General features: G+C 42.2%; 1 protein-coding gene and 1 non-coding gene across 2 annotated transcripts; both read left to right on the forward strand.

The window, feature by feature from the left end:
* The first annotated feature begins 623 nt into the window (after positions 1 to 623).
* On the forward strand, positions 624 to 13,549 carry Ccnb1ip1 (cyclin B1 interacting protein 1). Its single transcript, XM_032917850.1, has 6 exons — positions 624 to 797; positions 3,283 to 3,355; positions 4,417 to 4,556; positions 9,311 to 9,627; positions 11,179 to 11,512; positions 12,779 to 13,549. Exons 3-6 carry the CDS (start codon positions 4,538 to 4,540, stop codon positions 12,976 to 12,978), a joined length of 870 nt encoding a protein of 289 aa, XP_032773741.1. The 5' UTR covers positions 624 to 797; positions 3,283 to 3,355; positions 4,417 to 4,537; the 3' UTR covers positions 12,979 to 13,549.
* LOC116914157 lies at positions 3,497 to 3,573 on the forward strand. The gene has a single exon (XR_004389707.1). It is a non-coding gene; the product is annotated as a small nucleolar RNA SNORD126 (small nucleolar RNA).
* Positions 13,550 to 14,812: the final 1,263 nt, after the last annotated feature.

Below are 14,812 nucleotides of genomic sequence, written 5' to 3' on the forward strand. Positions count from 1 at the left end.
GACAGGCAGTGCTCTTAACCCCTGAGCCATCTCTCCAGCCTCTCAGTTAAGTCTTAATAAAGCTGGGGAAGAATAATAAGTTTATTTATTTATTTTTTTTTTTTTGTTCTTTTTTTTTTTTCGGAGCTGGGGCCCGAACCCAGGGCCTTGCGCTTCCTAGGTAAGCGCTCTACCGCTGAGCTAAATCCCCAGCCCATAAGTTTATTTTCTTCACCACTAAGCAGTTACCTTGCCATTCTCTAAGCCTTGCTTGCATATTTTAAAGCAAAAACCATGTACTTAAAAAACGGATGTGATGGGTAGGAAGCAGACGATGAGCCCTAAGGAGGGAGACATTGAAACGGGCAATAGCAAGTGAAAAGCAGGCAAAGTTTTACTGCCTCTTGCATCCCAATTGCAAGGTATGTTTTCCTTGCTGTCTTGAGCCACAGCTTTCAAGCACTCCTCATTCATAGTAGCCAGTCAAGGGCCTGGATGGGTGAGCCAGTGCGAGCCTCGTGGTTGGTCAAGTAGCTCCCACTGCTTTCTGTCCCAGCTGATGGTGAGTTCGAAATAGAATTTGGTGTTTGTACCACTTGGTGACACCTGTACCTCATCACCTCCATGTTTCTTTTCTCCTCTAGTTTCAGGTTGAAGATGAAACGTATCCAGGAAAGAGCTGGGACTGTAGCACTCAGCTCAGTGGCTGAGTCCAGCCCAGCACAGGCCCAGAGGCCCTGTAAAACCCCCAGAATATCTCTAAAGTGGGCTTGGATATTCTCAAGAAGGTTTAAAGGCTGATGGCACTGTAAATGCAGGTACTCACTTTGACCTAGGTTTTCTGCATTACATACATGCTGGGCCCTACGACTTCCCCATGGTACTGAGGGATGGGACACTGGCTGAGCTGCGACTCTGTTTTAGCTTTGTAAAAAAATTTTGAGATAGAATCTAAGTCATCTAAGCTTTTAATTTGCTTTTGTTTTTGTTTTTGTTTTATGTATCCCCTGGCTAGTTTCAAGTTTGTTGTGTAGACCATGCTGGCCTACAGCTTGATCTGTCTGCCCCTGCCTCCTGACTGCTGGGATTAAAGGCATGGCCACCACACCCAGCAGTCTTTGATGGCATATTTACAAAATTCTTTGTGTGTGTGTGTGTGTGTGTGGTGGGGGGCAGAGAAAGACATTGTGGAAATGAAGTATTTAGGTTTTATGAGTGCTTGTCCCTTTCAAACAAGGTAAAAAGCACTTGGATCAAAGCTTTGAGGCAGTCAAACTGTAGACATTTGTGCTGTGTGTTCTCCAGTGTTCACATGTTTCCTATCTATGTGATGAGAGGCGTGGAGTAGCCTTTTGCGCATATTGCATGTCTCTGACTTACAGAACCAGTGTCCCTCGTTTTCACTTAGCCTAAAGCAAACCATTTTCCATAGCTATTTCACACTGACGTGAACAGGATGACGTTTAGGTAGAATTGTTATATCTTAGAGAACTGATCAGAGGCAGAGGTTCCTATGTAAATATGAAATTTTTACTTATTGCCCCCTTTCCCCCTGGGTTATATGTATAACCCAGCTTGGCGTTTTTCCTGACCCTCCCACTTTTACCTCCCATGTACCATGGGATCATAGGTATTTGCCACCACCCCTGGCTACATTGTAGTATTAATTTTAAAGGTAGCAATTCCTTTTATTTTTCTATCAACTTAGTCACATTAGTCTTGGTCCTGATTTCCAGTGGAGTTTTCTGCAGTGATTTAAGTGTTCTCAAGTGTTGGCATTACAGAATTGACAGGGAACTTAGTCCTAATTAAATAGTCTTAATCTAATTATCTAGTTTTAATTCCCTAAGGACCAGCATGGAAGCTCACAACCTTCTGTAGCTGGCTCTAGTTCCAGTGCATTTGCTGCCCCCATCTGGTTCATGTATGCACTGCAGACATGGTGTGCAGACAAGGCAAAACGCCTATGCAGATAAAGTTAAACAAGTTCTGTGTCTGCCGAGTGGCCTACTCATCAGTGCCATTACCATTGGCTCCCAGAGCTCACTTTAGTTCTAAAATTAGGCAAGGTATGGAATGAGAATATATGTATATCCCTACATAACTGAGTATAATATTTTTCTCAGCAGACTAATCTTGGTTTGGCGTGTTTGGTCCCTATCATCAGAGTGTCTTCTCTCCTAAGCGCTTCTTTCTGTGGATGGAGTGAGTGCTTACTACCATCCCACTCCCCCTTCAGAAAAGGGCAGGTCTCCCAGGGATGTCAACCCATCATGGCATATAAAGTTACAATAAGACTGGGTACCTCTCATTAAGGTAGACAGGAGGAGAGGGGTCCCAAAAGCAGGCAAAGGTCAGAGACACCCCTCCCCCGAACCCCCCGCTCCCATCCCACAAGAATACCAAGCTACACAAGATATGTGCAAAGGGTCTAGGTCAGTCCTGTGTAGCCTGCCTGATGCCGCTTTAGTCTGTGAGCCCCTGTGAGTTCAAATTAGCTGATTCTGTGGGTTTTCTTGTCACAAGAAAGCTCTTAGGACAGAGGAAGTAAAAGTCTCCTTACACTGCCATCTTGTGGCCAACAGGGGCTCCAAGTGATTTTCCTGTGTCTGGGGAAGGTTTTCTTATGACAGATAAATTTAATTAGTATTCGCTCAAGAGAAATTAAAATATATTTGAAAACTATTTTGGATTACTGTTCTACTTACTAAAACAAGCTTATGACTTGTTTTTTTTTCCCCATACCGTTTTTGCTTTGCCATAGCAGAGTATTGGACTCCCTGGCCTTCCCTGAGTTGCCTTAGGGCAGAGCGTAGGTCCTCCAGAAGAACAAGTTGCTCCTGTGAGCTCTCTAGTCCCATCTTAATTCCCAAAATTGTGAGTTTGTGTAGAGGTCCTCCTCCAATTTGATGTTGGCTTGGGATTTTGTTTATTAATGTTTCGCCGGGCCTTTTGCAGCCCAAGTTAAGTGACCTTAAACTTGGTGTGTGACCAAAGTTTGATTTCAATTTTCCATTCTCCTGCCTCAGCCTGCTGGGAGGACAGGTGTGTACCACAGCTGGCTTTAAGTTTATATTGAGGCTGGGATTTAGCTCAGTGGTAGAGCGCTTTACCTAGGAAGCGCAAGGCCCTGGGTTGGTCCCCAGCTCCGAAAAAAAAACCAAAAAAAAAAAAAAAAAAAAAAAAAAAAAAAAATATATTGAATAGCAACTCAATTTGAAATCATTCCTTTTGACTTGATATAGAGAGCATGTTCACCGTGGTTTATGTAATAATATATAAACTTTGTGTGTTCTTTAACAGATGAGATGGTAGCCCATTTGCTCTGGTATTTCCATTTGGATTCCTAGGTTAAGCTGGATGCATTTGTTAACAGGTAAATTTAAGTCATCTTTACCATGAAAGATGGGGGACGTGATAGGATGTAGTGTTACCAGACGCTGACTTCACAGTTGTAAAGTCCTTTGAAAGTCTCCTGGCTGAAGCATAGCGTGTGTCGTGTGCCCTTCCTGCCTTGAGTTTGCTATGATGAGATGCATGTGAAGTCCGTGTTTCAGCTGATCACACTGATTACACACATGTGCTGAGCAGACTAGGGTTAGGGCAAACACGAAATTGAACTCGCGTGCTAAAAGTTTCCTGATTTGGCTTTAGCCCTTCCCTCCCAAGGACTTCATTATTTAAAGAATTTGATAGAATCAACATTTTGTGTTTTGATCTTTGTGCTAATAGGAGATGAATCTAGTTGGCCTTTAATATCTTGAGCACGACAGAAAACGTACCATAGTTGATACAATTCTCTCTAAGTTAATTAGTTTGACAGTTTAAAATTTCTAGTCTATGTACATTGGTAGGTATTCTGCCTGTGTACCAAGTACATACAGTGCCCACTGAGGTTAAAAGAGGATATTGGATTCCCTCTGACTAGAGCCAGAGTCAGTGGCTCAACTGTGAGCCTCTATGTCAGTGCTGAGAATTGAACTTGGGTATTTTGGAGGGACAGCCAGTGCTCCCCCATCTTTAAGTTTGACAGTTTTTTTTTTAAAGATTTTATTTATTCATTTTATATATGACAAGTACACTGTCACTGTCTTCAGACACACCAGAAGAGGGCATTGGATCTCGTTACAGATGGTTGTGAGCCACCATGTGGTTGCTGGGATTTGAACTCATGACCTCTGGAAGAGCAGTCAGTGCTCTTAATCGCTGAGCCATCTCTCCAGCCCAAGTTTTGACAGTTTTAAACTCATCACTTTTCAGTCTTTATGACTACTTGGCTTACCATTATTCTGTTCTATGAGTTTTTATTTATTAAATGGGTTTGCTTGCCAAACAGGTTATGAACCATACATAATTCCTTCACACTTTTTATACATGTTTGTAGAAGAAATCTGGAAGCACACACAGCTTATGAACAGCTTCCTCTCCTCCTTCCAGAAATGAGGGGTAAAACACAAGAAGTACAAATGTTCAAGTCAGGAGAGAACACCAGGTTGACGACAGCAATCACATTTCCTGTCTGGACCTTCATGCTGTAAACTGGTTGTATGAAAAAAGAATGATTGCATTGTTTAATGGTAAGTCTTGAGATTCAGAGATGTTTGACATATGCAAGAATTATGTTTTGTAGTTTGTGGCCAGGTGCTTGAATTTTAGTGTTTAAAAAGCCAGAGATCTTGGGAGGTGGTGTAGTATAGTGGTTATATGCAGTATACATAGTAGGCTTCTAGTTAGAGTGGCTTGTGTATCACTTCACAAGTTATAACCTTGGCACGTTTTCTACTCATTTTGTCTTAGATGGGAATGACAGTATAAGACTTGAAGGGTAATTATTCTATACTACCTAGAAACTCTGATCTCGGGGCTAGAGAGGTGGTGGTGAAGAGTGGTTGGCTTTTCCATGGAGACTCACAACCTTCTGTAGTCAGCTCTAGTGTCAGGGGTTTTGCTCCTGTCATCTGGTTCAACGCATGCACTGCAGACATGGTGTGCAGACATAGGCAAAACACTTATGTATGTTAAGTTCTGGGTCTGCCAAGTGGCCTACTCATCAGGGCCATTACCATTGGCTCCCAGAGTTTAGTTCTAAAATTAGGCATGGTATGGAATGAGAATATACTGCAGATGCCCATATAACTGAGCATATATCATTTTTTCAGCAGACTAATCTTGGTTTGGCACTAACCAAGATTTCATAAGGCAATGGTCTTTTCTGTTTCATGGGCTTGATCCCTGTCAGTCTTAGCTTCTAAAAGCTTCCCTATGTTGGAAGTAGACTGTCACTGTTGAGCCTAGCTAAGATTTTATCCGTCATAAAAAACTGGCTTGTCGCCTCAGGAAGTATGCATAGATATAGAGAACTTTTTCATTATGCTAGTATTTCACAGTGGTTGACCTTGGGAGTTATTGGAACATTCATGTTTCTGTTTTAAATGATTTGTTGATTAATAAAATTTTAAAAATTTAATATGTGTTTTGAGTGTTTTTGCTCGAGTCTTAACCATTTATTCATTTGGTGCTTGAGAGCAGAAGGGGGTGTCAAGAGTCCCTAGAACTGGAGTGACAGGCAGTTTTGAGATGCTGTGTGGGTGTTGGAAATCAAACCCAGGTCTTCTGAAAAAAAAAAAAAAAAAGGTCAATAGCCCTAACCATTGAGCCATCCCAAGTAATGAATTTCTCCCCCCACCCCCCCAGAGGCATGGTTTCTCTGTTAACAGTCCCAGTTATCCTTGAACTCACTGTATACAAGGCTAGCCTGGAACTCCCACATCTGCCTGCTTCTGCCTCCTGAGTGCTGGGATTAAAGGGGTGTGCCGCCGTCACTGGGCTCAATTAATCAATAAATTTCAGTGTGAGGGTGGAGTGTACTCGAAGGTGAGAGCTGACTCCCCAGAATAGTGTCACAGAATTAACTTGCAAGTCGGGTGAACAGGAACACAGTAAACCCTGACGGTTCCACGTGTTGCTGTCCATAGCAGCGCGCTTGCATTTCATGTCTGAAATTTATGGGGCAACAACTCCAGGTTATTTGGGAATTTTTGGCCTGTCAGGAAGTTTAGTACTAACACAATAAATTAGTAGTACATAATAATAAGCTAGTATGCTTTAGTGCATGCCTAATGGAGGGATGAAGCCAAGGAACATGTATTACTTGGATATACATGCCAAGGATGGGTTTTACAAGAGTAGCTTGGAAGTTCAGTTCACAAAAATTTGCTGTATTTATGTTCTTTGACACTTAGTGAGGTTGTACTGTGTTTGTATTCTTTGTGTCTGGGACAGTTAACCAGAAAAAACTCAAGTTATGGTTTACTCATGAACCTACTTAAAGTTAAGGTAGAAGTAAAGCACCTGACCTCAAGTCCATATTAAATATCATGTACTCTGCTGTTTCAAAACCAGCCTGCCTAAGGAAAACAACTTCTCCAGTCCCTAACCTTAGCTACAGAATCCCACCATGAAGCATGTAATCAGCATTTTCTTCTTCTTTTTTTTTCCCGGAGCTGGGGACCAAACCCAGGGCCTTGTGCTTGCTAGGCAAGCGCTCTACCGCTGAGCTAAATTGAGGGTTCTCAAGGTCATTGTTACACACCAGTGTAGGAGACATGAAGCCTGGGAGAAAAGGGAAAGAGGTTTTATATTGGGAAACATGGTGACCTTTGTGTGGCTGTTAATTCATTCACAAGTTCGTGTCCTTTGAAGGTGGCTGCAAGAAAGTGGCATTAGTTTGCATCCTAGCTACCTTCTTCTAATCCTCTTCTCAGCTTAATTTTAACAGTGGAAAAACCACTGTTGCTACAGGTAAGCTCAGAAGGGCAGAGTTACAGCAGTGTTTAAGAGCTGGAGAGATGGCTCAGCAGTTAAGAGCACTGACTGCTGCCCTTCCAGAGGTCCTGAGTTCAATTCCCAGCACCCACTTGGTGGTTCATAACAGTTTATAATAGTTTCATGGATCTATGCCCTCTTCTGATGTGCAGATTTACACACAGACAACATATACATAAATCTTAAGTTTGTCACTTTACTAGCAAAGATGCCTCAAAGTTAGACTCCTGGGATTGGAGGGATTCCTCAGCAGTGGGACACCCATGTGGAAACACAAACATGTAACTTTTTGGGAAAGGGTCTCACTGTATGTCCTGGCCTAGCCTGGAACTCCATCAGCTTTTTTTTTTTTTTTTTTTTTTTTTTTTATTTTTTTTGAGTACACTTTATGTTTTCAGACACACCAGAAGAGGGCATCGGATCCCATTACAGATGGTTGTGAGTCACCATGTGGTAGCTGGGAATTGAACTCAGGATCTCTGGAAGAGCAGAACCCAGAGCTGGGGTTAAAGAAATCGCGCCATTATGTGCCTGGCTAAAGATAAGTCTTAAAGAAAAAAAAGTATGGCACTTGATTTTTTTCTTTTCTTGTTTTTCTTTTTCTTTTTTTTTTTTTTTTTTAATACCAGGTCTCTATTAGCCTTAGCTGTCCTAGAACTCTGTAGCTCTCGACTCACGCTCACGGAAATCGCTTGCCTAAGCAGGGACTGAAGGTGCTGCCGCCGCCGCCACCACCACCTATAACTTCCTTTCAAGCGCCTTGTGAATAACTAGTGCAGACAGGCTTAAAGGAAGTTATTTCATTAACTGTAGATTGACCAGTAAAAACAGGCATCCGATTACCTCAGCAGTGAGTGCCTAGTGCTGCCCAGCAGCTCGCCTCGTGCTACCCATCAGGCCTTGCGGGCACCACGCATGCGCTCTGACAGCTCAGCCACGCGAATCCTGTCTTCAGTGGAAGGCCGACACCTTTTAGCTTGTCTTGCTACAGGTATTTGCTTTTCTGTGAGGTGGGGGAAGGCAGGAGATTAAGAGAAAACTGTGGGTCATGTTCTGAAAATCTGGGCCTGCCGTCATCTTGTGTGACCTCCCCGGCTGCCTTGTGGCAATGTGGAGGCTGCACTTTCACCTCAGCTAGGAAGGGCGCTTTACCCTGCTGGAGGTAAAGTAAAATTGGCCTCTTCTCATGTGAATTGTATCAGGAAACGCAGCAAGGGTGTCTGTAAATCTGAGGACAGGGTTTCATTGTAGCCCATAGTTGCCTCAGATTCGAGAAACTTCTCAGGCTGTCGGTGTGACATTTGAGATGAAGGTGTCAGCGTATCCATTGCCCCCGTTACTCTAGTAACATTGGTTTGCTTTTGAGACAGCATCTTGGTGTAGCTGAGGCTGGCCTCGAAGCCTAGGGTGACCTGGAACAAAGTCTGTCTTCTGAGTGTTGGGATTAGAGGTGTGGCCCATTAATCACACTACTAAGGAGACCTTAGTACTAAGTATGTTGAATGTGCTTGCTTTGTCTTGGTATATAATTGATACACCACTTATACAATATATGACTTGTTAAAGCCGCTGCTTTCTACGGTGAACATTATTGAAAAATAACTTTAGACTAAGGAGAATTTGTGGAAACATTTTAAATCAAGCCATAGCAATGTTAATAGGTGTATTATTTAACTAAAAATATAAACAGGCGTTTTAATGTTGACTTTCCAAGCTTCATAACAGGTAAATTAGCCTCATATCTAATTTTATCAGGCAGCTAGTCTTTTCAAGTCAAGGCAGTTTGGTTAAGGGATATGAGAAATCAAGATGTATAAAATAACCTAAAATTACTACTTAGATTTTTTTTTTACTGAGAAGTTCCTGCAGCTATGTGCAGTCCCATGTTTACCAAGTAAGAGGTGTACTAGCCCTAACTGGCCTGAACTCACTGTGTAGAATGGCTTGACCTCGAGCTTTAAAAACTCTGTTTCTGCCTCTCAGGTACTCTATGACCTGGTACCACCATTCCTGGTCATTAGTAGAATGCTGTATGTTTTGATGTTCGAAAAATGCCACGAGGGACAGATTTTATTTTTGTTTCTTTGTGCTGTGTGATGTTTCTAAACATTTGCATGTGCATAATATTTTTGACATTGGTAAGAGTTGGAGGGTTGGAGAGATGACTCCGTGGTTAAGAGCACTGGCTGTTTTTCCAGAGGTCCTGAGTTCAATTCCCAGCAGCCACATGGTGGCTTACAACCATCTGTAATGGGATCAGATGCCCTCTTCTGGTATGTCTGAAGACAGTGACAGTGTACTCATATATAATAAATAACTCTTTTTTTTTTTTTTAAAGGAGTTGTAACTATCTATATATATGACTTTCTTCATGGCCTTGGAATGAGAAGGCATTGAGACTGTATATACGTTCATTAAAACAATGTCCAGTTTTTTTAAAATAGCACTTTATTAAAGTTTCATATTCATTATAATTTGGCTCACTAACCTTCTTGTTCCCTGTTAGGATTCTTTGGGACACTCGTCATGTCTTTGTGTGAAGACATGTTGCTGTGCAATTATCGGAAGTGTCGTATCAAGCTCTCTGGCTATGCTTGGGTCACGGCCTGCTCTCACATCTTCTGTGATCAGCATGGCAGTGGTGAGTTCAGTCATTCACCAGCAATCTGCCCTGCTTGCAACAGCACCCTTTCTGGAAAGCTAGACATTGTCCGGACAGAGCTCAGTCCGTCAGAGGAGTACAAAGCTATGGTATTGGCAGGGCTTCGGCCGGAGGTTGTTTTGGACATTAGCTCCCGAGCATTGGCCTTCTGGACGTACCAGGTTAGTGCCTAGGGGGTGGGGGGTGCCTCGGTGCGTAAAGTACTTGCGTAAGTGTGAGGGCGAGAGCTAGGCTCTCCTGTGAGGAAGACCTGATAGGCAACATCACCCTGCACAAGCACAAGCACAAGCACACATGCACACAGACAAACATACACTGAAGTGTCATTTGAAGCCTACGGAGGATCTATGTTTCTCTTGCGTGAGGTGCCAAACCCGGGGCCTTGTGCTTAAAAGGTAGTGCTTTCCCACCGACCTCAATCCCTAACTACCCTCTGAGGGATTTCCTAGAAAAAAAGCCCCTTCATTATTATACTTATATTTCATATAAATACATGAATGCGTAGAAAACTTTGTTTATATTAAGTATTTGTCATGTGCTAAGTAGACACTTGTTTTTATATTTTGTGGATAAACTCTGAAAAGTGATTATTAATTAAGTGATTATTAATGCTGGAAATTAATACATCAGCAGTTATTCCTTATCCAGCTAGTTCTCCAAGTAACCACATAGAGACCTTTTAATATTTCAAAGCTTAGGCCTTAGCTGAGTAGATTTAATTAACCCCACCACCTAATCCCACCCAGTCATGTGACAAGCTGCACCTTCCAGGCTCTTAGTCACATGTCTCCTCTCCAGTCTCCTGGTGAAAAGTTTCCTTTTTTTTTTTCTTCCCAGAGTTCCTTTCTCCCTCCTAGGAAGTCCTGCCTATCTCTCTCTACTGCCCAGTCACAGGCCTTTTATTGACCTTTTATTGACTTGGGGAGCAAGGTTTTCACAACAAAGGCTGGTGTATGTGAGATTTCATTCGTCTTAGGGCAGCCAGACGAATATCTATATATATCGAGGGGTATAGAACTTAGCGTTTTCTTACATAGTGGCACCAGACCAATCTCCAACAGCCAAGCTTGTGCTTCTGTTTTATTGTTATGCTCTATTCCAGCTACTTTATCTAGAGGGTTTTTTTTTTTTTTTTTTGTGGTGCTAAGAATCAGGCCCAGGGTTGTACGTATGCCAGCCATGCCAAACTGTTTTCTAAAGTGGTTGTACTACTTGGTTTGCCTTGTTCTAGTTACACGTTCTGCCCAACATGGGGTCACACATGTGTAAATTTTAGGAAGCAACAATATCTTGAGCTCTTATTATTTTACTCTGGGTCATTGGGAAAATTGGACATCATCTATGTGTCCTGTAAATATGAAATTTTTTTCTTGGTTTTTGTGCCACATGGCCCAGGTGGCCTTGAGTTTGATCCTCCTGCCTGTATTTCCTGTCTGCTGAGAATCATACATAAACTTTCACAGCTAACTTTTCTGCTCTCTTTAAAGCTTAACTTTCAGGCTGCGTGTCCCCCGTGGATAAGACATGCTTGCTTTGGTGGCCTGGTTTTCTGAGCAGCCCTTTTTCTGTAGCTCATTCATTATATGTTGTGACCGTTTTTAACCAGGTTATAAATATTGTGACAGTGATGCCCCTGTGTAAGCGTTCTTTCCACTTCTGCGTGGACGAGCGTTCGGAGTCTATGTTGTGCTGATTCTCATCTACTTGGGCAGGTGCACCAGGAACGTCTCTATCAAGAATACAATTTCAGCAAGGCTGAGAACCACTTAAAACAGATGGAGAAGATATACACGCAGCAAATACAGAGCAAGGACGTAGAATTGACCTCTATGAAAGGGGAGGTTACCTCCATGAAGAAAGTTCTGGAGGAATACAAGAAGAAGTTTAGTGATATCTCTGAGAAACTGATGGAGCGCAACCGCCAGTACCAAAAGCTCCAAGGCCTTTATGATAGCCTCAGGCTAAGGAATATCACTATCGCTAGCCAGGAGGGCTCCCTGGAACCAGCTATGATCCCACAGTCTGGAGTCTTTGGCTTCCCATCAGGTAAGAGGGAATCTCACGTTGTGCTGTGTTGTTCCCCACATTCAGAAGATTGAGAGTGATGGACAGGAGTAAGGTGAGCTGTGGAGTCCTTGTCTTACTCCGTACACCGTTGCTCTCAAGTGGAGTGCATACGTTTAAGTTATTTTTATTTTTTTGGTTTTTTTTTTTGTTTGTTTTTGTTTTTTTTTTTTGTTTTTTTTTTTTTTGACAGGATCTTTGCTTAATCCTGCCTGTCCTAGAATTCACTTTGTTGATTAGACTGGCCTCAAACTCACAGATCTGCCTGCCTCTTGAATTCTGGGACTTAAGGAGTGCACCACCATGCCTAGCTGGAATTATTTTCAGTTTGAACAGAGTTAATCTCTGCACAGTAACACGCTGAGCCACCTTGCTGTCTCGGACTGAGCAATTCTTATTTCTGCCTTTTGATCCATTCGCTTGTTTAATCTGTTATCACATAATTATCAAATATATTTTATATGCCAGGCTCTTGGTCATGATTCCAAGTAAGAAGGATGTAATAATTATTGTTGTCTATTCTCTTCAACATCTAGTATGACTCAGGGTCTTTGCTGATTGGTGGCTGAATGTTGGCTCATTCCCGGTGGCACAAGTGCAATAGCGTCCAGCAGTTTTTTTTTTTTTCCTTTTCTTTTTTTCCGGAGCTGGGGACTGAACCCAGGGCCTTGCGCTTGCTAGGCAAGCGCTCTACCGCTGAGCTAAATCCCCAACCTTAAGAATATTTTTAATGTGTGTGTCTATTGCCTGTGTGTGTGTATGTGTGTGTGTGTGTGTGTGTGTGTGTGTGTGTGTGTGTACACCACATGTGCATTGCCTATGGAGTACAGAAGAAGGTGTTGGATCCTGAAACTGGATAATCGTGAGCCACTATGTGTGTGCTAGGAACAAAACCTCAATCTGTTACAAGGGCACACTTCCCCACCGAGCCTCTCCTTTTCTTAGCCTGCTGTCTTTAGACAGATAGGGTCAGCTATTCTTCTTCCTGAAGTCTGTTAAAGCCAAGGAAGGTGTGGGAGAAATGGTCAGATGTTTACCTGTTTTGATTTTTCACAGAGGGAATAGTATATTCTGTGGTAGGGAAGGGTTGAGCAACATGGCCTTTGTCTAGGAGATGAGTTTAAGATAATCATGTTATCCATCGTATAGGAGTTGAATTTTGTTAATTTTTGTTCAGTGGTTGTTAGTTTTGTTCCTAAAGATCTTTTAGGAATTATTCTTACATTCTTCCCTAATTTTCTCCCCCAGGGAATAGCTCAAAGTTTTCTTTGGACCATACACCAGCTGGAAATCAAGGTGGTGGAGATGAAGATGTTCAGTTCAGACCATTTTTTGTGTGTTCTCCCACAGCACCTGAACCCGTTAACAACTTCTTTAGTTTTGCGTCTCAAAGCCATGAAGCAGAGCAGCAAGTCTGCAGCAGGGCCTTTAAAGCAAAAAGAATTTAGCTCATTTTTTATTTCAAGACTGTTTTCCTGCATCCCTGGGTTCTCTTCACATGTCGACCTTAGAAGAAGTTGGCTTGCAGTCGGTTTGTGGCTTCCTGTTTGGTTTCTTCACTGTTTGCTTGGGGCACGGGCATTTCATGAATGTCAGTCTCTAGTTTGCCATTGCTCACACAGTCACACTGCTGCACAGATCGTGTTTCAGACCAAGCTGTGTTTATGCTTATGTAGCCACCAGTGTTGTATTTACATGGCGCTTTGGATTCCAGTGTGTGTATGTTGAGTGTGTGCATTGATTCTTCTCTGCTAGTATATTTCTGTAAAAATTATGGTCTTGGAAAATGATGGCCAAAATAATGGTCTTAGAAAATGGTGGCTTGCAATTAACATGTACTTTACAGTCATGTATTTTCTTTTGAGTTACTTTGTTTTGGAGGTGTGCTTATGCCAGTGGATGGAAGTACAATTTGATGCATATGTATTCTGTTTATCTTTAAAAATAATTTATACTGATAAAGTTATTTGTTGATTTCATTGGTATTTGTTTTAAAATAAAACTGCTTTACCTTTTAAACAGTTGTTGATGTGTTTATTTGGGAATGCATATATTTTTATTTTTAACTATGTGTGTCCCTGGGTATGTGCACAAAAAATTAAAGACTTGAGTCTCTACTGTTCTAATCACCTAATTAAAATGCTGAATAAAGGCTGTCTTTATTTAACTGCACAGCAAATACAGTAATGACCCGAGTAGTGGCGATGCACTCAGGAGGCCAAGGCTCGCAGCCCTCCAAGTTCGAGGCCAGTCTGGTCTACAGAGTGAGTTACAGGACAGCCAGGGCTACGCAGAGAAACACTCTCTCAATAAACTAAACAAACCAAAAAGGACCAAGGAGCTTCTTTCTTAATCTTTTATGCAAATCTTGTAGGGGAGAAAATTGTTTTTTTTCTGGCCTTGCTGACAGAACATCGTTAAGGCTGTGAATTCAGGTGAGCCTGGAGTTGCACTGGAAGTCCAAAGTGTAGTCAGACTGATTACAGGGTTTTCTTGGGTCAGTCAATTCTGAGCAGGTTGAATATGAAGTAAAGGTAGAGTGGTTCCTAGTTACAAATGACCTCAAAGTACATTAACTTGGTTACAGATAAGGCGAACATTAGATTTGTGAAGGGCAACTTTAAACATAAACAGAACTTCTCAAGCCATTCCTATTCTTGTGTTACTGACTCTAAGAATGATTTCAAACAGTTTTTATTTTAAATTGGGTTCTATTTCTGACTTATAAAGTAATTGTGCCTAATTAGTGCATTCAATTACTGTCTCATTAGAGGACAAACTATCTGGATTCCCCTCCCCTCCACGTACACTAGCGTGAGACTGAGTTAACTTTTCTAGGCTTCGTCTTTGTGGAGACTTACTGTTTTTGACTGACTTGAGCTTACTACATAGATGGTCAGTGGATCTCACCAGATAAGGAAATTTGGTGACAGTCTGTTTCCAGAGATTGGGAGATGGGGCAAGTAGCTATAGGTCTTAAAGGTGGCATCAAAGGTGGCCTTGGCAAAGCTGCCCATGGTAGCAAGTGCAGTCTTGTCTGATGGGTAGGAGTCATCAATACCGGCCAGCCATCAGCAGCAGCTTCTTGGGCACAGGATCAGAAAAAATGCCAGTGCTTCTGGGGACAAGGATAAGCTGCAGCAACACAGAGCCACAGTGACCTGTCATCTTGCATGGTACAGTGTGGGGCTTACCAACAGTTTCCCTAGTAGCCGTTCTGCATAGGGATACTAATAGTTTGGTGGAGATGATTGCCCCTCGATGGCAGTGCCTGCCTCCTTG

This window comes from Rattus rattus, chromosome 12, assembly GCF_011064425.1.
Source record: "Rattus rattus isolate New Zealand chromosome 12, Rrattus_CSIRO_v1, whole genome shotgun sequence".
NCBI classification, from domain to species: domain Eukaryota; kingdom Metazoa; phylum Chordata; class Mammalia; order Rodentia; family Muridae; genus Rattus; species Rattus rattus.

Excerpts from the sequence above, each read along its gene's own strand:
- Ccnb1ip1 (XM_032917850.1), top strand. Across the intron at positions 9,628-11,178 it reads TGGCCTTCTGGACGTACCAG|GTGCACCAGGAACGTCTCTA; the intron begins GTTAGTGCCTAG and ends CTACTTGGGCAG. Across the intron at positions 11,513-12,778 it reads AGTCTTTGGCTTCCCATCAG|GGAATAGCTCAAAGTTTTCT; the intron begins GTAAGAGGGAAT and ends TTTCTCCCCCAG.